General features: G+C 38.0%; 1 protein-coding gene across 1 annotated transcript in view; it reads left to right on the top strand.

Moving 5' to 3' along the window:
- The window catches only part of EGF (epidermal growth factor), a 61596-nt gene extending 47117 nt beyond the window's left edge, over window positions 1-14479 (top strand). The window contains exons 21-25 of the mRNA XM_085309271.1: window positions 363-513; window positions 3529-3693; window positions 7164-7266; window positions 9537-9639; window positions 11924-14479. Coding sequence (XP_085165397.1) covers window positions 363-513; window positions 3529-3693; window positions 7164-7266; window positions 9537-9639; window positions 11924-12147 — 746 coding nt within the window. The 3' untranslated portion in view covers window positions 12148-14479. The remainder of the gene's footprint in view (window positions 1-362; window positions 514-3528; window positions 3694-7163; window positions 7267-9536; window positions 9640-11923) is intronic.
- Window positions 14480-15122: the final 643 nt, after the last annotated feature.

Here is a 15122-nt window from a genome sequence, read left to right as displayed (position 1 = left end):
CAACCTCTATGGGTCTTTTTCTGCATGTCTAGAATGTTATGTACATTGCTAGTCAYGATCTGTTGTTTTAAGACTTGCACATAATAGATGGGAACAAAGTATACTAGATAGTAGATACACAAACCAACAGTTTCTCTGTATGGTATTCAAACATATTTGCTATTTTGATCACAGAGTCCATATGCTTAAATTTGATAGGTATGTGGCCATACCAAAATAAGCAAATGGGCAAGTAACAATTCACAGGCTGAAATCAGAGATTCTTTCTTACTTTCCTCATTTGAAGTTCTCAAACTTTCTTATGGTCATATTGCCAATGCAGCCAACATTACAAAATATGCTTGTGAAATTCTGTATTTCAGAATCTACTGTATCTCCTACTACTGTCAAAAGTGAAGACACTACATACCCCGTGCAAGGTGATTTTGTAGGATGTCCACGTTCATATGACTCCTACTGCCTTCATGGTGGAGTGTGCAATTATGTTTCTGATCTACAAGACTATGCCTGCAAGTGAGTATAGAATTTTGTATTGTCTGTGCTGGTGAATGGTATTCTTGAGGTACAGATGAGTGCAGACAATGAAGTATTTCTCAGTGTATGATCTGTGCATCACCCATACTTGTAATTATTATCATGCTCTGCTCTTTATGTTTGGTTTCTGTAGGTGATCACTCCATTCACACCTGCTGCAATTAATAGTAGGACTGGATTTGTTCTCTAAGCACTCAGTTATTTGCTTTGGRAGTGTGAGACAAGTTGTTAAATGACTGAGTGCTCGTAGCTTTATGAAAGAAGTTCTTACTGTCTCTCCTTTATACATCATGCTGACTTTCATCTCCCTGTTGGTCCTGCTGTTCATTTACTGTGTCCACCTGTTCTATCACATATTGAGATGGAAGAGAACACTTCTGTCCAGTCCTCTCTGATTGGGTCCCAGAAGGAGAAAACCAGATGTCAGCATCTTTCCTTACAATTTGAAGAGTTTTTCTCTTTGACAGAAAGTGCATGACACGATGGTCCTTTTAAAAACAAGGAGAGTAGCAATGAGACCTCAAAAATATGTTCTTCCTCTTGTGGCTATTTTGTGAAGCCTAACAGCTAGATTCCCAAACGTAGTTACTGACAAAAGCAGGGATTATTATGTTTCTAGAAATCAGCCCTAGCCTGGTCAATGTGACCAAATGTACATACTCTTCACTACTGGAAGTTGGAGCCCTTTAACAAATTAAGGTCCAACCAGGTTTAGCTATGTTCTTCGTGGGACATACATAACATCCTCATAGGCAAGCTGAGGAAGCATGAATTAGATGAGCAGACAGTGAGGTGGATTGAAAATTGGCTGAATGGCAGAGCTTAGATGGTTGTGATCAGTGGCACAAAATCTAGTTGGAGACCTATGGCTAGYGGTATACCCCAGGGGTCAATATTGGGTGCAGTCTTGTTCAGCTTACTCATCAATAACCTATGTGAAGGGGCAGAGTGCACTCTCAGCAAGTTTAGGGTGGAGCAGTGGTTAATACACCAGAGGGCTCTGGGCTCTGAACTAGAGAGATGGGCAGAGAAATGAAATTCATGAAATTCAGTAAAAGGAAGTACAGAGTCCTGCTCCTGGGGAGGAATAACACATGCACCAATACAGGCTGACCTGCTGGAGAGCAGCTCTGCTGAGAAGCACCTGAGAGTCCTCATGGACAACAGTTTGACCTCATGGTCAGTCATGTGCCCTTGTGGCAAAGAAGGCCAATAGTATCCTGGGTTGCATTAGGAAGACTATTGCCAGCTCTTTGAGAGAGGGAGGTGATCCTTCCCCTCTACTTAGCCCTGGTGAGGCCACACCTGGAGTGCTGTGTCCAGTTCTGGGCTCACCAATACAACAGATGTGTAGCGAGTCCAGTGAAGGGCTGCTAAGATGTTTAAGGGACTGGAGCATCTCTCATACGAGGAAAGGCTGAGAGAGCTGGGACTGYTCAGGCTGCAGAAGAGAAGACTGACAGAGGATCTTATCCATATTTGAAGGGTGAGTGTAAAGAGGATGGGGCCAGATTCTGCTCAATGGTGCCCAGTGAAAGGACGAGAGACAACAGGCACAAACTGAAACACAGGAAGGTTCCTCTAAACATAAGGAGAAACTTKTTTTTACTGAGAGGGTGACTGAACACTTGAACAGATCACCCAGAGAGCCTGTGGAGTCCCCATCCTTGGAGATATTTAGAACTTGACTGGAGAGGGTCCTGGACAACGTGCTCTAGGTGACCTTGCTTGAGCAGAGGGGTTGGACTAGATGRTCTCCAGAGATCCCTTCTGACCTCAACCATTCTGTGATTGTGTTTTTCACACAATTTCTGATTTTTCACATTGTACACCAGATGGCAGCATTCRTTCACGTAGGCTGTGATACAGTCTGACAAATATATTAAATACCAGAACGAAGTCATGGGAAAATGTTATTTAGGAAAAAAAAAAAATCACATACCAGGTGTAATTYTTGTTTTACTTTTCAATGTAAGAGCTGTTATTAAATTAGGTTTTCTGGTTTGTTTRGGATTCATTGTGGTGTTACATCAAAAACATGAACATTTTTCAGCTTTTCAGCATATATGTATTACAATTTGTGACAGAATGAGAGTGCTTATGCCTGATTTAATAAGGAACACCGATATATCATTTTCAAGTCATTAGGCAAAAGCTGCTATAGGTCAAATACTGCTTCCTTTGCTCATTTGACTAATTCTAGGCTTGAGTAAAATTRTACCTGTAAGTATTGTGGGAATAATTTGAGCCTACATTACTCTGAGATTTTTMAGAACTGAATCCACTTTTCATTGCTTGTTTATTGTTCAACTTTTGCGTGTGTCTAAGCTTGGACAGTAAAACTGGACTGAGATTCTTTTTGATGTATTTGTCACTTTCTTGTCATTTTGATTTATAGGTTTCATGCCCTAGTAAGATATTTCTGGGTAAAACACAAACCAAAAACGCATGGAAGATGCTTGTAATAAAACTAAATTATGAAGATATTTTTAATCATATGAGGTTTTTTAGCACCTTCTTTTTTCTTATTTTGTTTTAAAGTAAGGATTCAGAATAGAATTTTGTTCCCTTAAGCAAATCACTCTGAAAAAAGCTTGTAAGTCTCGTAGTGTCTAGTTTAGAAAAATGGAGCTTACTGTTAGAAACTGCTGAATGGAAATCTTAGGGAAACACTTATGACAAAAAAAWTCAATGGAATTTAAGAAAAAAATATTTTTCTAGATTTGACCCATTTTAATCAGGAAATTATAATTCCACTGTATAATTGTATAGAAAAACTCAATGGTTTTACAGTAAAAAAAAAAATATATTATTGAGTTCTATAGGTTTTGACAGTCAACCCGTTAATGTCTTTTTGTTTACTTTCCTGCTAAATTGAACAAGATGCTTCCATAGGGTTGCTGATGATAAATCAATATAAAGGGTGATTGAAGTGATGATTCCCCTCCCACCCTGCCACCATCAGTTACAATGTGTACCCGCTCCTTTTGGCAGCTGTGTGACAGGCTACGTAGGGGAACGCTGTCAGTTCAGCGATTTGGAGTGGTGGGAACAGCAGAATGCCGAGCAAGTGAAGATGCGGAACGTAACCATTGCAGTTTGTATAGCAGCTGTGCTCTTGCTGCTCCTGCTGGGATCCCTGACTGCCTACTGCTACAGGTAATGCTTCCAAACACAGAGTTTGAACACATGGCAGAGGGGCAGAGGTGCTGCTGGATTTCATAGATGGCTAATGGTGAAAATTTTGCACTGTTTCTTAGCTGGTAGAAATCGCCATAACATCCTTTCTGTTGTTGTGCAGTGTTTTTGTTTGTTTTTGCTTTTCAGCAATTGAATCTATGAATAATTTATAAAGTTCTGTCATGTCCCTTTTCCACAGTACTCACACTGACCTCAATGAGAGTGACATGTGTCCAGGGACCTGATCAGGTTTGAAAAGGAGCCGTAATTTGTATTGATGAAAGAGTTCAGGGACATGCTATTTGCTATTTATTTCTTCCTCTTTTTTTTTTTTTTTTTTTAAGCGCTCTGAATGGCTGAAGCAGTCATATGAGGGCTTACCTACCCTGAACAGAACTTACTAGTTCTGTTTTGTTTCTTTTTTAGTGTAGAACCATATCTGAATCCTCCTTTGCCATTGAGAAAAACTGTGTGTTACCCTTCCAATAGTGAACTTCTACAGTGATGCCTGCAGCAATGAACGTGAAAGCAGTTTTCTTGCAGTAGAAAAAGTAAAATTAGGGATATTGAGTTTAGGGCACATCTCCCTGGCATTTTCCATGGCTATAATAAGTTTTGCAGGTTTGGGATTCTCCTCATGGTGAAAAAGATCCCTGTAGTTACTATTTAAGAACCCAGTCTCATGTGAAATTAAATGTTGATGTCCCTTGCACTGGAAAGTATTCAGCATTTAATAAGCTAGAGTCTTTTGGAAATGACCTTGGCAGGCAACCGTTCTCAGAGGCTCTTGTTTAAATGCATGTTTATCTTTAAAAGCAAGCAAACAAAAAGCCAGGCAGCAGACAAGTTGGCAGAGCCTCTTGCTGCATGCCTAACTGTCTTCCAAGTATTTTGTTTCTGGTTTAGGTTAATTTTAAAATTCAAATCTACCAGACCTTAAAAATTAAGTCACAGAAGTAGTTAGCTATAAAAGTATATATTTTGTATTTTTATTTAATGGTTCCTAGTATATTTAGTCCATACAAATAGGTAAGCTGCCACATTTTTTGTTTTCTATTAACTGATTGTAGAGCTCTGGATTAAAACTGAGTGCAGGCTGATATGTTCTTGTGACCTGTGATTGAGAAGCTAATCAGTGGAATGGTACATGCAGAATAGACAAATCATGTGGTTCTTAGATTTCCCATGTATGTCATACAAACTTTCATGAAAATTAGCCAGAATATTGCTGATGTTAAGGTGTAAAGATTCTCTTCACTTCCTCTCTCTTTTGTCATTTCTCCCTGATTTACTTTTTTCTTACCAAATGCTTTTGATCAGTATAACTATTTACCTCAAAACAAGTTTTCAATTACATGCTTGACTGTTTGTTCTGAAGCTATTACTAGCCTAACTAGATCGAAATGAAACTGCAGATCTAAAATCCCTACTTAACTGAAGTCTGTAAACCAATATTTGGATTGAAATTGTTATACTGCTTTTTCTCATAACCTACTGTGTTTTGAAATGCATTGATTAAGTGTCTAACAGTCCTGTTCCTTCCCCTGTAAGCTGCAGACTCATATCTCCTTTTAGTTGGAGGAAACAAAGTAGGTGATCTGCACTTGCCAGTTTGAAAAATGTATGAACTGGAGACCAAGAATACCAAAGCACTGTGTTGTCCAATGAGTATAGCCTGCTAAGCAGAATTGTGATGTTCTTAATTTTAGGTTTATTTAGTCTGAATGTTCAGTAGCACTCTCTGAACTTCCTATCTCCTTGGGAAACAGAAAAACGTTAATTTATTTTCCATCAAAGAAAAACTGAATCACAAATTTGACACTCACAACCCATCACAAATTGGCCATGGTCATGTAAAAATTAGCAATAGAGCTAGGATTAGGATTGAGGAATTCTTGGCTCTTCTTGCCCATGCTCAGTCAACTAGATTTCGCTGCCTCTCCTTCTTGTGCTCAAGTCACACGTGAAGATTCCCATGCATGCAAAGTCAATCTAGCATGTATAATTTTGCATTCTTTGAAGTAAGCTGTAGAATTAAGGTGATCCTCTTGAACAGGCATCTGTCTGAGGACGGGGCCTGTGAGTTGCAGTTCTGTGCAATGGATTTTCAAACCCCTGAATAACATACTTGAGTTATGCCAGCAGGGTGAGCTGCAATGCAGAGTGGGCACATGCAAGTGAGGATTTAAATGTCAACAGCAGCCTTGCCACAGTGTCAGGAAAATCAGTATTTTTCTCAGTATTTTGCTCTGTGGACATACCCCTAGATCTGACACACAGCACTAAAGGCTGTGTGGTTGATATCTGACTTCATATTAGCAATCCTTTACTAGGGACAACTAGAATTTTTTTTTTGAGGTGAACACATAGCAGCATGTCACACGGAGTCTAAGGGGAAAATCCGTGGTAGAGACCAGTCTCTGTCACTTCTAGCAGAAGCCACATCTTACCTGTATTGAATGTTCATGATAATAATGGCATGAGGCACTTTTCCAGTTTTGTGAATGCAGTGTGGAAATAAAGGGAAAATTCTTATTCTCTTTGATACATGTCTATTAAATTTAATTCAAAATAGACAAGTAAAAAGAAGTTAGAATAAGCTACTTTCATTATAGATGACATCTAAGAGAATAAAAATTCTGTATGTTATTCAGTAGGGATGTGCTGATTTGGATCTCAGGCAGTATAAATGAGCTATCTTTCTTATCAAGATTTTTTTTTTTTGTTGGAGCCTATATTGACTTTTAATACTACCTTATAAGTGGTCACTATTTAACTGCAAAAATAACAATTTTTTGATTTATGGAACCAGCTACTTGGATCTGACTATTCATATCCTTTTTCCAGTTCCAACTGTATATTGATGTTTTTTCCCTTGAGCTAATTCAACTGGTCATGCTTTTCCCAGGAAATGACTTAGTTCCAAGATTTTTGAGAACTTCAGTTTAATTATTTCCTATCATTTTCTGAAGCTGTTGCTTTCCTTAAATGATACAGATAAACACAGAAGTGACTTTCATAATTGTAATTAATTAAGTGATGTACAAAAGTTCAATCAGATTTCCTTCAGCTGCATCTGCAAGCATCATCCATTGTATGTGCTTAAACTTAAATCTTAATAAGAGGAATGTATTATAAATAGAATAATGTAATTTTAATTTCCCCTGTCCATTTGCTTCTCAGGCCTATTGATTATTCTAATGTGCATCTCTAAAGAGTTATTCATTAGAAAAATGTTTATTCACCTCTTAATGACTTCTATTTTTGGCAAGTCTGAAAACTGTTTTAACCACTGTGCTGTAAGTAACAGTAACACACCCCTTCAAATGAATGAAAGAAACCAAAATGTATATCCCTTCTGTAAACAGATATAGAATAAAGTGTGAAAGGAAGCAGTGCCTGTTCCTCCCGAAGGGAAGTAATTTGTTTCAGCTTTTGCTCTGTTGCAGAAGTCAAAACTTCTATAAGAAGAATCTCTATGCAGAAGCAATAAGAGATGGCAGCAGCCGTGCTGACAATGAGAACGTGACACCTACTTGCAACAAGCCTCGGGTAACTATGTTAATGTGRAGTGGAGAGGGAAGCAGGAAGGATCAAAGAGTGTTAGGGATCCACTTGAGATTATCCATCAAATAATTCACATCTTAAATATATTAAATAACTGCTAGAGTTATCAAGTGCTTTGCTGTGAACCCTAGTTCATCTTACCTCATTGTTATCCCTCATAGTTCACAGCTGCGTGGATGTATTGCAACTATTAGCCAGTGTTATTGTTAGCTTTGAACACAACAGTTGGGGAACTGTGCTCTAAATTAAGGAAATGGCAATGTGATGACATGGCATATCACAGAGTTATTTTCACAGGAAAGTATGCCCTCCCTATAAAAGGCTTCTTGGAAGCCAAGTGTTGTGTGCACTACTTGATATGTTGAACTTTATTTGGGGGGGTTGATGCAATTAAATGTATTTGTATTAGAGGCTATCTTGTAAAGAAAAAGAACTAGGATGTTATCCAGCAGTTTGGGAGGGAGTATAAAATATTAATTTTGCTCTGATATTGGCAAAAGTGCAGTCATGATCTAGTTGCAATGGCCTATTTCTATTGTTTTTTGTGTTGTGAGAATTTGACTCCGTAAGATCTGTTCTAGAAACCTGATTTTCATCAGGTTGTTGCTAACTCATTGCAACTGGAACTTGAAGTTGGCAAAAATGASATAATTGGCATATGTGGCTATTTTTATGCTCAGTCTGAGCTTCCTATGTCAGAATGGTACAACATAGTCTGAGACCTTGTCTGCACACATACAAACACATACCATACAGTTCTGAAGAAGCTGTTGTAGTATAGGCAGCATTACACTCGTAGGTAGCGTAATTTTAGCTAAGCAGCATATGCTCTTCAGAATAAGCATAGTTATGACAGTGTAAAAGACTGTTGGAGGAGTTCATACCCACACAGCTTTGGAGATAAGCTGTAGCGATGCACAAACATTTCTACTCAGGTGACTACACAAATGCTTTCTAGTATAAGTTTAAGGAAATATAGCCTTATATATCCAGCTATAGCTGGAAAGGTATAAAAACTGTGTGTAAAGTGGTCATGTTTATAAAACAATTTGGCTTTATGTGTTTCCTTTTATGTTAATGGGTATATTGACTTTAAATCTCGATTTTAAAGTTTGATTCTTTATGTTACTTCCCCAGATCTTTGAGTCCAGAAAGAGATGTGTTTACATCTATTGGAGGCTATGTTTGAAGGGTTGAGTATCATGTAATATCTATATTGCAGATCGGAGGATTTTTAATCATCCCAAAGGATGCCTTGCAAATGGTTTAGATTGTCTGGCTGGTTTTGTAACCCTTAAGGTTCTGGTAAAGGTCCTTAGGTGCTATTGATGTATGTAGCATTAGGAATACTAATAAAGAAGTTGAAATGGGGACTGGTGGTCTGTATGCAGTGACAAGGAGTTCATGAAATTCACTCCTTTCTTAGCAAACAGACCTGCTGCTCATCTGTAAGGCTGGGGAAGGGGAGTCCAAAGTTTCTTCCTTGCTCCTATGTGTCTTGGCTGGCATGTATGTGACAGGGCAAAAGCCCTTTCTCTTCTGTCAAATGCTAGGTATCACGATACTGGAACGACACCTGTAAATTTGCCCGTGACATTCATCCTTCCCTTTACTTCTGTTCTGTCAAGTGAGGCAACATTTAGGCTGGGGTATGGCTGGGTATTTTTCACATTCTTGTGAATGATATCCGTAACCCCAACTGGGTTTATCCCAGCAGTATGGAAGCCCTGGTAAACTTCTGCACGTGCCTAGATTTTGATGCTCTTCTGAGACTTGTCACCTAGCAAATGTTGTTCTACTTTGTACAATCAAAGTTATTTTGCAGAACTGTGTATAKCTGGATCCCCTCTGGGCCAAGGCCATAACATGTATGTTAACAGCTGTAAGCCTACAGATTTTGTGCAAACGAACTCGTGCCTAAATATTCACATCTGCTTACATAGGCATGACCTATTCACAGATATCCACCAATTCTGCATCAAGACCACGGAATTTGTCATGCTTTTGTTTGAACATCTTTTTTACAAAGCAAGAGATYGGGTACTTCTTTGATAGCTTGGAACTGCACGCTCTCCAGCGCTGTCACCAGTTCAAACGTTTAATTATCTGCAGAGGAGAGGTCATCCCAGAAACCAGGATGACCCTTTACCCCCTCCTCTGTCCTTTTTAGTCTGCCCTTTGAGTTTTAGGAAACTGATTCATTTTATATTAATATAGTCTCYTTGTATTTTGTATGTATTGCATGTATTTTGCAGTTTGCAGTTGTCAAAGAGTGTAACAATTCTCTGGAGACTAAAGCAATTGATCTAACCGAGTGTCAAACAGCAGACCTTCATCCTGCTTGTTCTTCAGAATATGGTGAGTTAGGATTTCCTTCAGTTTTGGGGAGAAGCTTGGCTCGGCTAGCGCAGTAGCTGTAGGTATAGTGTGTGTTTTGCACCAGTGTTACAGTGATATTAGTAACGTTGGGGGGAGGGTGTCATTTATGCCTTTTTACAGGAGGCAGTATTATAATTCAAATTCTTGAACAGGTTAGGGTGATGAATGTAAACCATTCTGATGTATAAAGCAACCACCAGTCTCACCAGTCTGTTTCTCGTTTGTTCATTTTGAAAAATAGGAGCTCTTGTTTACCTGTAAAATTTATCCATTTCTTGGCAGTGGTTCTCAGGGGAGGTATGGGTGAGAGTCACTATGCAATATGGCAGCCAGAACTGCTGGGAAAGCAATGAGTTGTATTCCTAGAGCTCAATCCACTGGGTCATTAGTGGGGGCCACTGCCATGAATCCTAGTTTCACACTGAGAAAACACAATAATCTGAACTCTAAAGTCTGCTCTTATATTTTGCTAAACCTATATTACTATTCTGAATTTTTGTGACAGAATTTCTATCCCTGTCATCTTGTATTTCTCACTTGGGACAAATGACATTTTCCATCACATTAGAAAATGGAAAACTACATACAGTGTTTGTTATTTAATGTCCATTTACCTTTACTGGGCCTGTTTTTCTTGCATTTCCAAGACCAACAATTCTAAGAAGCTTTCTGAGATGTTTTGATCTGGATCCAACCAGCTCCTGAAGTCTGTAATCTGAAGAATCTCAAATGCCATGGTGAAGCTCTATTCCCCTAATAACCTTAGCAGGCCCCCCAGATCCATCCTTACTGTGATTCTTTTCCCTTTTATATGAGCAGGATGAGTGACTGATAGGGGAGACAGAAACCAGAATGCTATTCCTGACCTGTGCCTTGCACAGCAGAAGCTGTGTTTATACTGCTGTGAAGAGGCCATTCAGTCCCTGACTGTGCAGATTGCTCATCAGAAATTAGACTATAATAATACTTTTAGGTTCCTAAGGAGACAGAAGTCTCTTGTGATAGTARTAATGTCAAATTTTTACATTTATATAGAACTTTTCAGGTACTCTTCATAGCAAGTGAGTTATATCCATCATGCTGACGGGGCATGTATATCTTAGGAAAGATATACCTTGATGGTCCTTACTCATTCAGGCAGGATAAGTGGCAGTCATGGTGTGAGAAGTCCAGATCTCCCAAGAAACCTTTTGTCATGTGATAGCAACTGCAGGTATGCTCTAATGTTAGACAAGGTGATTGACTGCTTGGGGAATGTTTGGTGCTTAAACATAGATGAGATGCATAAAGGAGGTATTCCATGCCATCCCTGGTGCTAAGACAGCAGACGGCACAGAGGTGCACAACAGGCTTCCGTGACCCACAGCCTACTGGCTGGACCAGCCTGGATTTTAGAAAATGCTGCTCTATAGATGGAAACTGAATCTACTAATAGCTGAGATAGTGGGAACTGATGGAGAAAAACCGATATCCTTAACCATTTTTCTTGTTTACCATAATTTACAGAAGTTATCAGAGAACCCAAAGTTTGCATTGGCTATTTAGAAATTACAAATATTTGAAGATATTTGAGTAAGCAGGCATCTTGTGAGATTTTTAGAATTACCTGTCCTATTTAGGTACCTTGAATATGTCTTGGGAACACAGTTTATTTATCGATAGAAAACATGCCTCAATTTAAATGGTTCGACTTATATAGAGAATGTGTATTGTCCCRTGGAAGATGCCTAATGTTTCCCATCAGAAGACTCTGCTTTTATTTACAGTTTTAGCAGGTATAACTAATAGAACAGAAATTTCCCATTACAGATGTCTGATTTTTTTTTCATATTTGAAAATATTAGCAAAATCAATTCAACCATGTTAGAGAGCAAGACTGGTAAATACTATGACATTTTTTCAAATGTATTAAAAAGTCTTATACCACATCAGTGAATAATTCTAAGACTGTGGAGCAGGGGCTCTAATTTTGCCAGATGGATGGTCATCTTGTTACAGACATTCCTTTTCCTGTTCTTATATATGAAAACCAAAAGACTTAAAAATTTGCGCAAAACAAGTAATTTCTTAAAATCTGAAGAAAATTCTTGACTTTGCCTCTTTTTGTCTTCTTTGGCATGAGTTGTTTTTTCAATTTTCGGAATCTGTTGCTTCTCTTCCTGTCATAGCTTTCTTCTCTCAAAGCTGCCATTAGCTTTCTTTTTGCTTAGTTTTTATGAAAATCCTCAAATGGCTTTGAACAATATTTTTCTATTTTATTCAGTAGAAAAACAGCCTGTAACATATGACAAAGCAGTAGAGAGTTTGGCAGAAGAGGAAAAGGAACAAGGCTGCCGACAAGAGGTTCCTCGTGGTGAAAGATTGCTTCAGCCCAGGGTAGCTGAGAAGAATCCTCTCGAGGCTCCCTGGAGTGTCCGTTCCAACCTCCTGCCAGAAAGAGGACCATGTGAGCTTGCCCCTACCAGCCTACTGATGCAGCCAGACTAGAAATAGTCTGAGTTGAGTTGAAAAGGAGGGAGGATGAAATCAGTAGAGAATGGGAACTTGTGAAACACTGAAACGATCCTTATCTTTTCCTTAACTGTGCATTAGCACCACAAATCAAAACAGAACAAAGAAATCCTTGACACTCCTTCTCTGTCATCTCTGCTTGGAAGAATTACTGTAATCAATATATTATCAATGAATACTCTATAAATGTCTCTTTAAGGGTTAACACTGCTAAGCTCATTTACTGGCAGCAAAAGGACATTAAGGCAAAACAGACTACTGGGTGATTTGTTAGAGACAAATATTGTATAAATGAGCGGTGATCTTTACACGTTATGCATGCAAAATCCAGAAAACAGCCTAGAAAACGGGCAACAAGAAAAACTGCAGAGAAACTGGWATCAAAGGTGATGCAGGAAAATGAGTTAAAATGATTCTTTGTATTACAGTTTTGTTCATGGACGCTATAAGCGACTCTCCATTACTGCTGTCGTATTAGTGAAACTTCTTGGACTTCACCAGTCTTGTTCTTGTATCTGTGTCTGTAAGAGAGTTCCAAGTGTAGTCCTAATTTTTTCCATTTTGCTGAACTGTAGGATTGTTTGTGAGTGTACGGTATTCATGATAGTCACATCTATAAAATGAGAAGTAATATCTGAGAGGAAAGGTGATTCTTCTGTTAATTTTCCAGTCTATAGTTTTCGAAGTACTTCAGACCATTAAGTGATTATTTCTGAACTGAGGCAGTGGGCCAGAGTTTGCTTTCAGTCCGGCTAGTAAACACGTGCTGGTGCTATCCTCATCTCACGGAAGTGTGACAGGCAGCAAAATCTAGCTCGTTATATAGAATCTAATGTAGGGAAACAACTCCAGCCAGTTGCTGTTCCAACAGAATAGAAGAAGAGGGACAAACAAACAAAAAAACCCTCTCAGTTTGGACTGACTTCCACAAAATGCTTTGTTCTGCCTCATAAAATCYGTGGGATAAATTGGAAAAAAACCACCAGTTTTTCTTGTAGCTGACATTCTAACAGCTGTGACTCCCTTGTGGTTATTTACTAAGAAGAACTAACACACTTATAAAGTTCTGTTGTACAGAGAGTTGTAGCTTAGTTGTTTATCATCTCAAGTGATTTCRTCACTGGTCTTCAATTCCTGAGGCTGTTTTCAAAATGTTTGGAAGATATCTGTAAATCAGCTGTATTGCAAATATCGTTTTCATTGTACAGCATCTGTCAGTCCTCTGTTTTTGAAGTCTATTATTATAACTACTGGACATCATCTTTAAACTCTGCTACATTTCCTACCACTTGAAATTCATTTGCTGGAGAGTAGTGACTGTCCTATGGTAACCAACTCTGTAGGCTGATAATGGAAGACAGTATTGAAAGGCTCTGATCTCAAACTGTCTCAAAAGACAGTTTTACACACTTGAGTAACTTTGCAGAGTTACTTCTGAATTCTGTTAGTGTAAACAATAGGAGCATTCAGCCTAAAGCATCTGAATCACGACAATTACAGTACTCTGTTGTATAGAAAGCTGTCACTTATTTGTTTTTCTTCCCAAGTGATTTCTACTGGTGATTTTGAATTGCTGAGGCTGTTTTCTAATCACATCACTTCTGTGATTCTGTTCTAATCTCAAAATAGACTTGTAAAGTAGGCATTTTGAAAAGATTAGCTGAAATTAGGAACAATGAAGATGCATTTTCTTGTGTGAATGGGAAGAAGAATGCTTCCATTGAAAGTGAAGTGATTGAGGAATGTTGCCATACTAAATTGTGTTCAGGAGAGGGCAGCAGTTGGGTTGAGATGCTAATATTCAGCAGAATGGATTTTAAGTTCAATGTAGTTAAATTTCATTAACACTCTTAAAAGCCTCTCGATTGGCTTCCCTGATCTTTCACAGTTCATCAGTGATCTTGTATAGCTTGATGAAAAGAGTCCAGCTATGAAGGCCCTGATTCAGTAAAGCATTTAGATTCCATAAGAGTTAGATAGTAAAATTGCTTTGATCCCTGGAATTTGATTATCTCTGTTGAAATATGTTTGTGTGCTTAAAATCAAAGTGCTRTGTTTGATGATGGTCAACGCTGAAGTTTCCCTGATCAAAGGAAATACAGGTTTGTAGTTTTGAATCTTGTTTAAACAAAGATGTTTCAACTAATCACAGATTAGAGTTTCATATTCTACCCCATGTTTCAGTTGCTTTGCTTTTCTTCAGTTTAAAAATCTAATTTTGAATTTGATAACTGTCTTTGGAGAATGAAATAGGAAAATCAGAATGATGTGTTTTTATAATTGGGGTATTACAAATTTCAAATATTTCCTAAGCTCCACTCTAAATTCAAAATAATCTTTAGCATTAAAACCTTGAGATGATATTTCAACATAAATGTAATATATTTGGTTTATTTGTGTGTTTATAAAGCTGTTGATCTATAAAATAAAAAAAAATCCCTGCTGTGTCTCTTATTTTAGTAGAAGAGAGTGCAAAATTCTGGTTTCAGTTAAAGAATATCATGTTTGTTGGTAGCTCCATTGGTTTCATATAGCTGCAGTGTAATGTGCTGGTGAAGCATTTGCAGATGCCACGAGTTCTTCTTGCACCACTTAGAGGATCTGTACTGATGAGGATTATAGTCTACAGCTCACAGTTATATCCCAGCTTTAATACAGTAAGTTTTTATTTAAAATTTTAGTTATATAATTCCCATAAACCTGTAGAAGCCCTGTGACTAATTACCATGTACTACATTTGATAGGTATTCTATTTCGTGCACATTTAAATGGCTCTATTTATGAATATTGCTACTTGTATGTCTAGAAATATTATCTGTTGTCCCAAGATATATTTTCAAGCTAATCTCCAAGATGTTCTCAGGATTTACAGGAAAATGAATGGAAGTCAAGTGGCTGAATCCTCTAGGTGCCTTATTTTTTTTGGTTATACTTTTTTTTTTTTTTTTTTT

The sequence above is a fragment of the Rhea americana genome, unplaced genomic scaffold, assembly GCF_003343005.1.
Source record: "Rhea americana isolate MKP2758 unplaced genomic scaffold, rheAme1 scaffold_106, whole genome shotgun sequence".
Classification (NCBI taxonomy): Eukaryota; Metazoa; Chordata; class Aves; order Rheiformes; family Rheidae; genus Rhea; species Rhea americana.
Note: the sequence above shows the minus strand (reverse complement) of the source record. Positions and strands in the feature narration are given on the sequence as shown.